The sequence below is a fragment of the Trichechus manatus genome, unplaced genomic scaffold (genome assembly GCF_000243295.1).
Source record: "Trichechus manatus latirostris isolate Lorelei unplaced genomic scaffold, TriManLat1.0 scaffold00113, whole genome shotgun sequence".
Classification (NCBI taxonomy): domain Eukaryota; kingdom Metazoa; phylum Chordata; class Mammalia; order Sirenia; family Trichechidae; genus Trichechus; species Trichechus manatus.
In genome coordinates, this window is record NW_004444049.1 from 9,560,474 (window position 1) to 9,573,526 (window position 13,053).

The following is a 13,053-nucleotide window of genomic DNA, read 5'->3' on the forward strand; positions in this document are numbered from 1 at the left end:
ATACATAAGACTAAATGGGCAGCTCCTGTCCAGAGGCGAGATGAGAAAGCAGAGCGGTCAGGAGCTGGCTGAATGGACATAGGAAATCCAAGGTGGAAAGGAAGAGTGTGCTGTCACAGTACAGGGAGAGCAAGGAGGGTCACAAAACAATGTATGTATAAATTTTTGTGTGAGAGACTAACTTGAATTGTAAACTTTCACTTAAAGCACAACAATAATAAAGCACAACAAAATAAAAAAATACTAATTTAAAAATAAATATGACCAAAAATAGTCAAAGTTTTGGTAAATTTAGAATATGCTTCTTCCAATTACACATGCCCTGCCTTGAAAAGTAGCTGGCAACTTATCTGTAAAGAAATGAGAGATAAGATGCTGACTTTAGGGCAGAAGTGGAGGCTATAGGCAAGTTTTTGCAGGATGACAGACCTGAAGAAGATAAAAGAGGTTGGCAGTGCTTTTAGGGGTTAGTTCAGGGAAAAAAGTTACCTTCATCACTGCCCTTTTGTGTCCATACTACACCATACTATATAACCAACCACAACCTGAGAACGAACTGCTGCCACAGTCTCTACCCTCTCTCGGAGTGGATGAAATTCTAGGGAACAGAGCCATAAGGAAAGGGCTGCAACCACCACAACAGAAAATACATATTTATTATAAAATAGTTTGTTTCATGATGAGAATAGAAAAATAACAGTATATCAGCTACTAAAAAACTTCTGGAGCTTAGTCTCTGAGGACTGGGATGAGAGGCTCTTGATAAACTCTGAGAGCACACCATCGTGAGGCTCTGTGCTCACACGGAACAGGTCTGGCACAGCATGTACAGGAAGTGTGTGGCTCAGGTTCTGCTCAAAGCCCGAGGAGCCCAGATGGTTCCCACAAGATGCTCTGGCCACGATGGTCAAAGAGGAGAACTTGAAGTCAGCAGGGAATTGGTTCTGAGAAGGGCCAGGATGGGGATAGCCTTGCCCCTCCCTATACTGGAGTATAGAAGAGTCTGCTGATGGTCCTGGATTAGAAGATGGTGCCCAATGGCCTTATGCCCGGTTTGCTGCCCAAATGTCTATGTTGAGGAAAAGCTGCAACCTTTCCCAGGACAACTTGACCCACCGAATTCCCATGGTGTGGCTAAAGTACCAGAAGTACGGTGTCAGCCCATGAAGGCTGCTGGCAGAAATTTCTGTACTTCAAATCCTGTCCGTACTGATGGCAGAAAGAAAGAAACAGAATGTTAAAAGACCAGTGGGAAAAAAATAAATAAACTGGCCCGAACTGTTCTATATCCCACATCCTCTGGCCCCCCAAAACATCTTCTTTCCTAAGCAGGTAACTGTCTGCTCTAGGTGAGAATGGCAGTTCCATAGACATCCCTTTGCCCCTTAAAAGCCCTCTAGACCCCTCAGGCTTCAGAAGGACAATGAACCCCTCTCTGGGATGGGATGGGAACCCAACCCTCAGGTGACAGGAAATGGCCCCTCCGCAGCAGTACCTGGAGAGCGCAGCCACGGTGAGCACCTCAAGCAGCAGCTCTGAGCCACAGAAGAAGAGCAAGATGCCATTCATGATGGCTTCCAGGCGGAGAACGTAGGTCTGTAGCAGCAGGTAATAGGAGGCCATCATGGCAGATGGAAAAGTCAAGGCCACGCTAATACCAAGTGGCATCTTTCGTTGGCAGAGGTTTCCCTTTGTACCTGTCAGATACAGCCCACGGAGTTACCTCCAGGTGACCTGCTTTCCCTGGCCTTAGAGGAAAGGTGGGTGGGGGTGTGATGGACTGGCAAGGCAGAGAAAAATGATCCTAATGGGGATGTAGAGATTTATAAATGGGGTCCCACTGTACTATATTAGCAACTTTGGGGGAGTTACAGGATTGGAATCATTCCTCTAAAGGTCCTGCTTCCAGTCTGGCTCCCACTCAAGGGACAATGAGATCTTTATTTAGGGAAAAACATTTTTTTTAATTATAAAAATAGTACATATATCATGGACAAATTTTCATAGAAAGTAGTTTTAGAAAATATAGATTGTGAAAGACCTCCATAATTCCACCCCCTGGAGACAGCCATTATTATAGAACAATGTATATTATACCAGATTTTTTACATGTTTATACTCACGTATTATTTATTATTATAAAAATAGAATAATATTCTACATACTGTTTTGCAACTTAATTGTTCCCATTTAACAAAAGTTATACATCTTTCCATACACATAACTACCTCATTCTTTTTTAATGGCTATGTACAATTCTGTTCAACCAACAGCATAATTTATTTAACTAATCCTGTATTGACAGATGTTTAGCTTGTTTCTAATGTTTTGATGTTACAAAATATATGGCAATAAACATTCTCATAGAGATATCTCGGCATATCAGTGGAAGAGTGTTTTTGTTTTATTCAATCAGTTTTAGAAGTGAAATTGTTGTATCTAAGAATATTAATTTTACATGGCAATAACTATTACCAAAACGGTACTAATTTCTGTTCCCACAAGAGTATATAAGAATACCTGTTTCCCACAAACTCCCTGAGTATTATAATCATTTTAATCTGATGAGTGAAAAATGTTACCTTGTTGTTTCAATTTGCTTTTTATTAGTGAGTCTGGGCATCTTGTCATGTGTTCATTGCTCATCTATAATTATTCTTATTGGAATTACCTATTACAGGAGCCCTGGTGTTGCGGTGGTTAAGGCACTTGGCTGCTGCTAACCAGAAGGTTGGTGGTTTGAACCCACCAGCCGCTCCACAGGAGAGATGTGGCAGTCTGCTTCTGTAAAGATTTACAGCCTTGGAAACCCTATGAGCCTTGGAAACCCTATGGCGCAGTTCTACTCTGTCCTATAGGGTCGCTATGAGTCAGAATCGACTCAACAGCAATGGGTTTGGGTTTTTTGGGTGGTATCTCACCAATTTTTTAAATTAGGTTGCCTTTTCCTTAGTGATTTATATGAGTATTTTTTATCCTTTGTCATATGTGTTGCAAGTATTTTTTTCTCAGTTTATGCTTTAAAACTGTTTTTCAGGGATGAGATATTCTAAGTAATAAGGGATTTGCTCTGAATTTCTGAGAATATAAACGTCTGAAAGAGATCATTTCAGAGAAGTAAAGGGGATCTTACTTAGTGTTGATCTGTGAAGGCATATCCTGCCCTGGACACAGTGTTACAACTAAATCTATTCTCCCAAAGCCAACCATTAAGAGAAACCTGGCACTCTTGTAGTAGGCAGTTGGGAGGGAATTATCTAGTATCTCATACTACAGCTTACTTCTGGCCCTACAGAGCAAGACAGGCAAATCTTGATACAAAATATGAGGTAGCTTGAAATATCAGAGAGGGAGTAATGGGATATACCACCAGATCCAATCTCTGATTGTGAGCCTAGGTTATGTACTTTTTCTTGTTAATCAAGTTACAGATACCAATTCATCTCATAAGGAATGGAAATATTCTCTGGACAACACTCACCAAAAAACAGTCGAATAACTTCAATTCCAAGATAAAGGAGGAGCATCACCACATCCAGTACTAGGTTGGCTGTTGGATATGGTAATAGCAGACCTGCCAGTATGAAAGCCAGAGTTTATAAACAATACCTAACAGCACCCACAAGAACTCCCACACACTTGGAAATAAAGAGAACATGAGTCCATCTCAGCTTTCCATGAACTAGTTAGTGAGATGTGGGCATTATTACAGCTGCAGCTATGTTAACTCAGCGTGGCTATGTCTGTTAGAGGAAGGCTCATTATTACAGTTTTATTCCTAATTCCAAGTCTTTGGAGACTGCACTCTCCAAAATGATCTGATGTGCATGGGTCCACAGGCTGCTGAATCATGTCTGAGGGTCACCAATGGACTTAAAGTTGAATTTAGCAAAGAGGTAATGGGGAAGAGTCAGAATGGAGAAGCCTACATGTCCCAAACTCAAGAAATTCTTGTTGAGGGGCTTCCTACTGAATCATTCTCAAGGAAGCCCTGGGGGTGGGGGTGGGGGGGCGGTCAGAAAGGAATGAAAAACAAGAAGGTTGTTGGTGAGAGTTGGCCCTGGGCTGAAGTGGTCAAGCCCCAAGCCTTACCTTTATACAGAAATATCAAGAGTTCCAGCAGGAAATATGTAGCATAATACCAGCCATTCAGAAAGAACAGGATTTCCAGAGTCGTAGAGGACAAGCGTTTACCTGAAAGATGAGCACAGAGAAGACGATGGGCGGGGGCCAGCTCAATCTCTGTTTCTTACATGGCTCTGTGTCTAACTTGAAAAAAACACAAGATCGCTGCTGGTGGGTAGGACCACTTGGAGCACTTCTGATTGCCAATAATGAGATGGCAGGGAATCGGGGGTAGGATGGGAGGGCGCTTCCTTCACTCCCCTTTTCTCCCTGGAATCACTGCCAAACTCGCCTCTGTTTTTTGCTTTCGTGAATGAAAACCAAGAGGAGCCTCAGAGGGTACTACAGCTGAAAGGCGCCTCTAAGATCTAACCCCGCCACTATTCGGGAGGAGAAACCGGGGACGCACAGATCAGCGCTGGCCTGTTCGAGGTCACACTGTCAATTACTGAGCCAACCTAGAGCAGGCCTAGCCAAGGATTTGGGGTATTTGAGACCCGCACCTTGAGACTTTTCAGGTGGGGGTGACTGAGACACCCCGCTTTGGACATACGAGGAGAGACGTCCGTAACACTCTAGAGCAGAGGGTTTAGGTCGAGCTCTGGGGGAAAAGGGAAGGGAAGCCGGAGGGAAGAAAGGGATAGAGACCAGCGACTCACACACCTCTGGGATCTCACCTCGCGGCGCCATCTTCAGTCCCCATGGAAACTGCGTACGCGGGAACAGCGGCTCCCGGGGCAGCGAGGCGCTGCCGGAAGCGGAGGTCGGAGCGGCGGGGGCTGGCTCCTCTGCCCGCCCACCGTACTCTATGGTTCCCTGGGGCGAGCGTCTCGGTGCGGACAGGGCATGCGCCGGGAGGTGGCCGCTAATGGTTTGAGGACCGAGTTCAGTCGGCTTCCGGAGTGTCACCGAGAACAGCGACCGCCAGCGAAGCCGTCGTCCGCAGGGCCCGAGGGTACAGGGGCAGCTCTCGCCCCCAACTCCCCACGGGTTACACTGCGTTGGACTGAAGTTGTGACAGTGTGGCCTGAGGATTGGCAGATAGGCCCTAGAGCCACAATTCTTTTTTCTAACAAACGCTGGAGGGCTGAGAGACTGCGCAAAGATGCCTCTGCAAATGTGGGTTGCGTTGTCCTCGTAAAGTCACTGGACCAACACCTCAATTTGATATTTAAACAGATTAAATTTATTGAAGGAATGAACCCCGGGAGAGCATGCGTTCAGTTTGGCTGTAACGGTATGCCCTGCCTTACAAGCAAAACATAGAGATATTTAACAAGTAGAGTGAGTAGAGGCAACAATTATTCATCAAAGCAATGGCGGGAAAGGAGGTGAGATTTACAAGGGTGGCGATTAACTGTGAAACGTTCTTTGCATCAGTTTCTAGTCTAACACAAATCTCTCATACTCGATACAGTTTAACTAAGGCAGTATTTCTAAAATGAAAAGTATAAACAATTTCGACATCAAAGTTTAGCGATATATTTGCAGCTGGGCCAACTTAATTAGAATCTTTGGATAGAGAACTGACCGTTAGTTAGGAAACTGTAAATAAACTCTGCTTACTTAGCTGAGAGAAAAGATAATGTCTAGGCGCTTGCTAGGAACTTCTTTAAAACAACATGTTTATCTATAGGCTCTAATTTATTTTAACAACTCAGTGAAGCTTTTTCTAAGGCCAGCTGCGGGAACACTACATAAAAAGCACGGCTGCGCTTTGTTTTTCAAATGGAAACTTTAACAGAAGCCGAATGGTTATCAGGCGTGTAGAAGAAAAACCGTCAATTTAATTTCTGAATGAAGCACTTAATTTTAGTTCTGAAATCTTCCCAATTAGACCCACCAGCACCTCAAAATGTGAAAGTTCCTCACGCAAGGTTTAGCGTTGGTCTTTGGTGCGGCAGGTTTACGTGCCAGGTAGTCACAATGAAAGGAGTGGGACATAGAGGCTCTTTCAAAGAGCACAAATAACATATGAAGAGGAAATGTGATTACCACGTGACCCATAAAGTGCAGTGGGGGTTGAAAGGACAGAGTATTCCCAGGTGGGGATTGAAGGAATTTTTTAAGAGATGGCTTGTGAGCTGGGTTTTGAAGCCTGGCTGCGATTTGGAGCTGTAAAAGCAGGTTGCTGCGGTAGTTCTGGGTGGCGGGCTTTGAGTGGACTCAGGCTGGGAAACAGATGGCACATTTAACTAGGTATTTGGAGGAGAGTGACTGACTAACCTTCAAGGGAACGTGCAGTACCCCTGGCTGGGGGAGAGGGGTGAGGAGGAGGCAGTAATTGTTACCCCTAGGCTTAAAGGAAAGGGTAGAAGTGATTCCCGTAACCTGGAGAGAGTTGTGTGTATGGAGAATGCCTCCAGTCAGGAGCTGTGACAGTGTTGGGGGGGCTGGTAGATAAACACCCGACCTCATTCTCCTTCCTCTCTCCTACTCTGCTCTCTGCTTGTGCCTCCCATTGGCTGAACTTAACTGCAAGCTGGAGGGCAGGGGAGCCCTTTGATGCAATTATTTAGGATCAGTCTAGCACACTCATCTCCACTGCCTGCTAGACATTGGAATTAGGTTCCTGCTCTGAGCCTCAGATGTTTCATTTCTAGAAGGAAGGTGGTGGTAATATCTATAGCTTATGGGGAGTAAAGGATTTTATTTTACTTGGATCCACAGTTAACACCCATGGAAGCAGCAGTCAGGAAATCAAACAACGTATTGCATTGGGTAAATCAGCTACAGAAGACCCCTTTAAAGTGTTAAAAAGCAAAGATGGCAGCTGGAGGACTAAAGTGCAGCTGACCCAAGCCGTAGTATTTTCAATTGCCTCATGTGCATATGAAAGCTGGACAATGCATAAGGAAGACTGAAGAAGAATTGTTGCCTTTGAATTATGGTGTTGGTGAAAAATATTGAATATACCATGGACTGCCAGAAGAATGAACAAATCTATCTTGGAAGAAGTACAGCCAGAATGCTCCTTAGAAGGGAGAATGGCAAGACTTCATCTCACATACTTTGGACATGTTATCAGGAGGGACAAGTCCTTGAGTTTAATTTGCTTTTTTTTTTTTTGTAGTTTAAGGTGAAAACTTAGACCATTGTTTTAGAACTTCTTTTCTAATGTAACACTTAAAGCTATACGTTTCTAAGTGGTGCTTTAGCTGCATCCCACATTTTGATAGGTTGTATTTTCATTCTCATTCAGTTCAAAGTATTTTCTAATTTCTCTCCTACCTTCTTTGATCCTTGGATTATTCAGAAGTGTGTTGTTTAATTTCTAAATACTTGGTTTTTTCCTCTCAGCCCCAGGTTCACTCTTCAGTGCCTGTTCAGTGACAATGGACTGGACTCCCTTACAGTAAGCATGATGTTAAGCTTTGCCAGTAGAGGGCACTGGAGGGACATTGCAGGAAAAAGAGGCTAATCTTCCTGGTTCCTGTGTACTCGGTTTGCTTTTTTTTGCTCCTGCTCCAGGGTCCCTTAGCGGTGCATGTGTGTGGGGAGACACTTGGTGGTGCTCTGCTCTAGTCCACACGCCAAGAGCAGGCACCCCTCTGGCCACCTCACAGACCCAGTCCAGGCTCAGTGATCAGCTTGCCATGGCCCTCCTGTCAGGGTTACCACATGCTCCAGGCCTTACACCCAATGGCAGCTCCTTAACTCCTTCTGCGCATCTGCCCCTGAGCCTTGGCTCGCCTATGCCCTGGATGGTTTTTCCTAAAGCCCTCCAGGCATGGACACTGTACACCCACAGGGGTACCCCAGCTTCCTCTGTGTGTCTGCTCACCAACTTCAGCTCACCTGCACCCTAGAAGATTGTAGCAGCCTCAGCTCTGCTGCTTCCCAGAGGTTGATTCCCCTGACCCACCATGCCTTGTGTGGACACGGGACACTCCAGTCCTTGTGCACACAGGCATGTGCCAACTGCCTTGATGCACCTGCCCAACAGCCTTGACTCACCTGAGGTCCACAGGGTTTTTTTTTTTTTTTCTGGGGTCCTCCTAAAGTGGACACCATGCACTCTTGACCTTGTGCCTACAGGTGGTGTCCCCACATTCCCTGCACACTGCCCACCACCCTCAGCTTCCCTGCTCCCTGGAGGGTTGTTTCCTACTTGTCCAGCAACTGTGAACCCGTTCTGGGTGGTGCAAACCAGTGAACTTCACCACCACCCAGTGGGCTACAGCGAGGTCTGAACCCCAGCCTTGGGGGTGGGGAAGCCCTGCCAAGTTAGTCCTTCCTTGAGGGTTATTCTTCCTCAGCCCTTAGGTACCCTTTAGCAGTCTCTTTACATCTCGATAATTCCTCTCCTATCATACTTTAATAATTACTTGTATTAAAACTTCCCATGTTTAAATTACTATGTGGTTTCTGTCCCCTGAATGGACCCAGACCGAATCACCTAAATATCTTATTGTTACAGATTTCTAACTTGATACTATTATTGTCAAAGAACATACTCTATGATTTTAATCATTTTAAATTTATTGAGAGTTGTTTTATGGCCCAGCATATGGTCTATACTGGGCAATATTCTGTGTACTTGCAAAGAACTTGAATTTTGCATTCAAATGTATTATAAAGAAATTAACTGGAAAAAAAAAAGAAAAAGAATCTTGTAAATTTGCCCATATACTATTGCCTATGCTCTGCATTCCTTTCTGAGGAGCTGAGTTTTCATCTGTTGTCATTTCTCTTCAGGCCAAAGACCTCCCAGAGTGTTTTTCAAAGTGCAGGAGTGCTGAAAACTAATTCTCTTTGCTTTCTTTTTATCTGAAAATGTCTTTATGTCAACTTCTTTTTTATTTTTTATTGTGCTTTAGATTAAGGTTTACAAATTATTTTCTCATTAAACAATTAATATACATTGTTTTGTGACATTTGTTGCCAACCCCACATCGTGTGAACTCTCTCCCCTTCTCGACCTTGGGTTCCCCATTGCCAGCTGTCCGGTCCTCTCCTGCCTTCTTGTCATTGCCGCTGAGTTGGTGTGCCCATTTAGTATCGTTTTGTTTTATGGGCCTGTCTAATCTTTGGCTAAAGGGTGAACCTCAGGAGTGACTTCAGTACTGAGTTAAAACGGTGTCCGGGGGCCATACTCTCAGGGTTTCTCCAGTCTCTGTCAGACCAGTAAGTCTGGTCTTTGTTGTTAGAATTTTGTTCTACATTTTTCTCCAGCTCTGTCCGGGATCCTCTATTGTGATCCCTGTCAGACCGGTCGGTGGTGGTAGCCAGGCACCATCTAGTTGTGCTGAACTCAGTCTGGTGGGGGCTGTGGTAGTTGTGGTCTATTAGTCCTTTGGACTAATCTTTCCCTTGTGTCTTTGATTTTCTTCATTCTCTCTTGCTCCAGATGGGGTGGGACCAGTGAAGTATCTTAGATGGCCATCAACTTCATTCTTGAAGGATATTTTTGCTGAATATAGAACTCTGATTTGACCTTTTTTTTTTTCCTTCTTTTTTCAGCACTTTGAATTGGTGTTATACTCTCTTCTGGCCTCTGATCTTTAGTGAGAAGTCAGCTGTTAACTGAATTGTGTTCCTCTGTATGTAGTGTGTTGTTGTTCTCATTGCTTTCAAGATTTGCTCTTCATCTTTCCATGATTTGACAGTGATACGTGCCTTGGATGGCCTTTTTGTGCTTGTTGAGGTACATTTGTTGAGCCTCCTGAATCTCTACATTTCTGTCTTTCATCAAATTTGGGAATTTTCATTTTTAAATTTTTATTCTTTAAATATTTTTTCTGCACTATTATTTCTCTCTTTGCCTTTTGGGGGTCCAATTACATATATGTTAGACTGATATTATCTAACTAGTTCCTGAGCTGGTTTTTTTTCCTCTGTTCTCCAGCTTGGATAATTTCTACTAGTGTATCTTCTAGTTTGTTGATTTGTTATTCTGTTCTCTCTTCTTTTGCTGTTAAATCCATTCAGTGAAATTTAAAATTCAGTTATTGCATTTTTTAGTTTTAAGTTTTTTGTTTTTAAAAAAAATCATTTGTGTCTCTGTTGAAGTTGCCTATCTTTTTATTCACTGAGAACATATCTTCATGGATGCTTTAGAATCCTTGTCTGGTCATTTCAATATCTGGTTCATCTCAGTATAGGTCTCAGTTTTGAATGTTAGGTTGTGGAGGCTGACTTTTGTTATTTTTCTCTCAAGAGTAAAGTTTATTTTATTAGGTAATGAGCTTGGTTGGATTCACACTGCAGTTACGTTTACTGAGTGGCAACTCCAGGCTCAGTTTAGATCTTCTGTCTTTAGCTGAGCTGCTCTGAGTCTGTACTGCACATGTGTGGTTCACGGGTTGGGCAGAGATGTGGGCACACAGAATTGGAAGATTCCCTCTCTCTGGCTTTTTCCCTTCTGAGACTCCCATCGTTTTCTCCAATGGCTTTAACTGCCCCAGCTCAGTACTCTGGGACTGTGATTGTTCCACCATCATGCCATACATGCTGACTTTGCCTGCTACCAAGCTAGAAGCAGCAGAAATAGGGAATTTTCTCTGCATAAGTCTCCTCTTCTGAGTGTGGACTCCTCATCGGACTTTCTGCGTCCCTGCACTCTCTGTTGTCATCAAGTAGTTGCTTTTTGTATTATGTTCAGATTTTACAGTTGTTATCTGTGGAGGGGCCGTTCCCGTAGGATCTTACTCAGCCAGTATTAGAAGCCGAAGTCTCTAGGTGTAGTTCTTACTTGTGTTTATCCTGCTTGGAGCTTCAGAGAATCTTGATTCTATGGATGACTTTTATCAAAAAATCCCATTGCCATCAAACCGATTCCAACTCACAGCAACCCTATAGCACAGAGAAGAACTGCCCCACAGAGTTTTCTTGGCTGTCATCTTTACGGAAGCAGACTGCCACATCTTTCTCCTGTGGAGCAACTAGTAGATTTGAACTGCCAACCTTCCAGTTAGCAGCAGAGTGCTTAACCACTGCGCCACCAGGGACATTAGACTGTCAAAAATTCTACTTTGCTTTTCAGAGGCTTGAGGCTTAGCTTTTCATAGCCTCTGTCCCTACACAGCTTCAGAATTGAGGAGAAATTTGTTTTAAGGGTCTTCCAGTCCCCAGCTTTGTCACTCCAGTGTTAAGAGCCCACTGAGAGTTTAGCTGCCTTCTCTGTTCCCCGGCTGCAACCGTGTCTGGGCAATGCTAGGATTCTTCATCTCTTGCTGAAACCCAGAATCAGTAAATGCCCCGGGGGAAAAAATCTGCAAATCATCAGCTCATTTCTCTATGCTTCTCCCTACTCTAAAATTTTAGGCCTTCTGATCCTTCTTACTTCAACAGCCCTCTGAAGCCTTTAAAACGATGATTTTTGTATTTCATCTGGCTTTTCTAGTTCCTGACTGTCATCCTACGGAAAGTGGAAGTCTTTAAGCATTTTCAAACTGCTTATTTCCTTCTGAATTTGGAAAGCTGACTGTTCCAAGGAGTCAATTTATATCATATCTTAAAAACATATTCCTAAGGACATCATAGTTGGTAAAGTAGAGGGTCAGCGAAACAGAGGAAGACCCTCAACAAGATGGATTGACACAGTGGCTGCAACAGTGGGCTCAAGAATAACAATTGTGAGGATGGCGCAGGACCAGGCAGTGTTTCGTTCTGTTGTTCATAGGGTCGCTATGAGTCAGAACTGACTTGATGGCACCTAACACCAACAACAACTGCTAAGTGAAAAAAGATATATTTTATGGCATATTCCCCATAATCAAAAATGTGTGTGAAATGTGTATATTGTTAAGGATTTGAAATAAATGATTGGGATAGGATTATGGAAATTTTTTCTGTATAAAAATTTCTGAAATGGTCTTACATTGTTTATTCTGTTAGAACCATACAGTACAGATTGTCAAGGAAAGGAGGGGGAAGGAACTCAGTGGCTGGGAGACTGGGAGACAGAAGTGGGGAGATGAAGTGTCCCAGCCTCTAAAGCGGGGTTTGGCAAACTGTGGCCTGTGGGTCAAGTCCAATCTACTGCTTGCTTTCGTACAGCCCGTGAGCTAAGGATGTGTTTACATTTTCACATGGTTGAACAAAAATCAATATTTTGTGACACAAGAAATTCACATTTCAGTGTCCATAAATAGTCTTATTGGAACACAGCCGTGCTCCTGCGCTTATGTATTGTCCATGGCTTCTTTCGTGCGATGGCGGCAGAGTTGTGACAGAGACTGTCCTGCAAAGCCTAAAATATTTACTATCTGACCATTCACAGAAGTTTGCCAACCCCAGCTCTAAAGCATGTCTGAATAATGAGTGTCATAGGGTAACTCTATGGTGTGGTAGACCGACTGAATTAATGACCCAATTCTTCACCTCTCCCTGTATCCATGCCTTTTGCCATGAAACTTTGTATTGTTTTCTCACTCTGACTCTAGGCTCAGCCACATGACTCGCTGTGATCAACGGGAGATTAAGAGACACAAGCAGAGGCCTGAAATGGGATTGCACACTGGGGCTTGCTTGCTTTTGCCCCTCTGCTACTGCTGTGAAGCCAGGCCAGTCTGCTCAAGGACGAGTCATGTGAACCAGAGCTGAGTAGCACAGTCATTCCAGCTGAGGCCATCCTAGGTTAGCCAACAACCAAAGGATCCCAAGCAGAGCTTCGAACCAGTTTGTTCTCGTTGGAACCCCTGCTGAGAATTTGCATTTCCACCCCAGATATACTAGATCAGAATCTACAGCATAACAAGATCCTCAAGTCATTCTTATGTATAATACACTTTGAGAACCACTGCCCTACCAGTGGTTCTCAGAATTGGTCCCTAACCAGCAGCATTAGCATTGCCTGGGAACTGGTTAGAAATGCAAATTCTCAGTAGGGGTTCGAACCTGACCGATTCCCAAGGCATGTGAATGAGCCTGACCCAGTTCCTCAGAGCCACCTAGCCAACCCACAGCTGCCCACAGGCACATTAG

The 13,053-nt window shown here is 43.9% G+C and overlaps 1 protein-coding gene across 2 annotated transcripts; it reads right to left on the reverse strand.

Moving 5' to 3' along the window:
• Positions 1-319: 319 nt before the first annotated feature.
• On the reverse strand, positions 320-4,902 carry TMEM216 (transmembrane protein 216). Of its 2 annotated transcripts, none has more exons than XM_012557707.2 (5): positions 4,803-4,880; positions 4,093-4,194; positions 3,482-3,574; positions 1,496-1,697; positions 320-1,209 (listed from the first exon to the last, which is right to left on the reverse strand). In XM_012557707.2, exons 1-5 carry the CDS (start codon positions 4,813-4,815, stop codon positions 1,194-1,196), a joined length of 426 nt encoding a protein of 141 aa, XP_012413161.1. In that variant the 5' UTR covers positions 4,816-4,880; the 3' UTR covers positions 320-1,193. The 2 variants fall into 2 exon arrangements, with proteins under 2 accessions (XP_012413161.1, XP_004383923.1); XM_004383866.3 differs by having other exon boundaries at positions 638-1,209; positions 4,789-4,902.
• Positions 4,903-13,053: the final 8,151 nt, after the last annotated feature.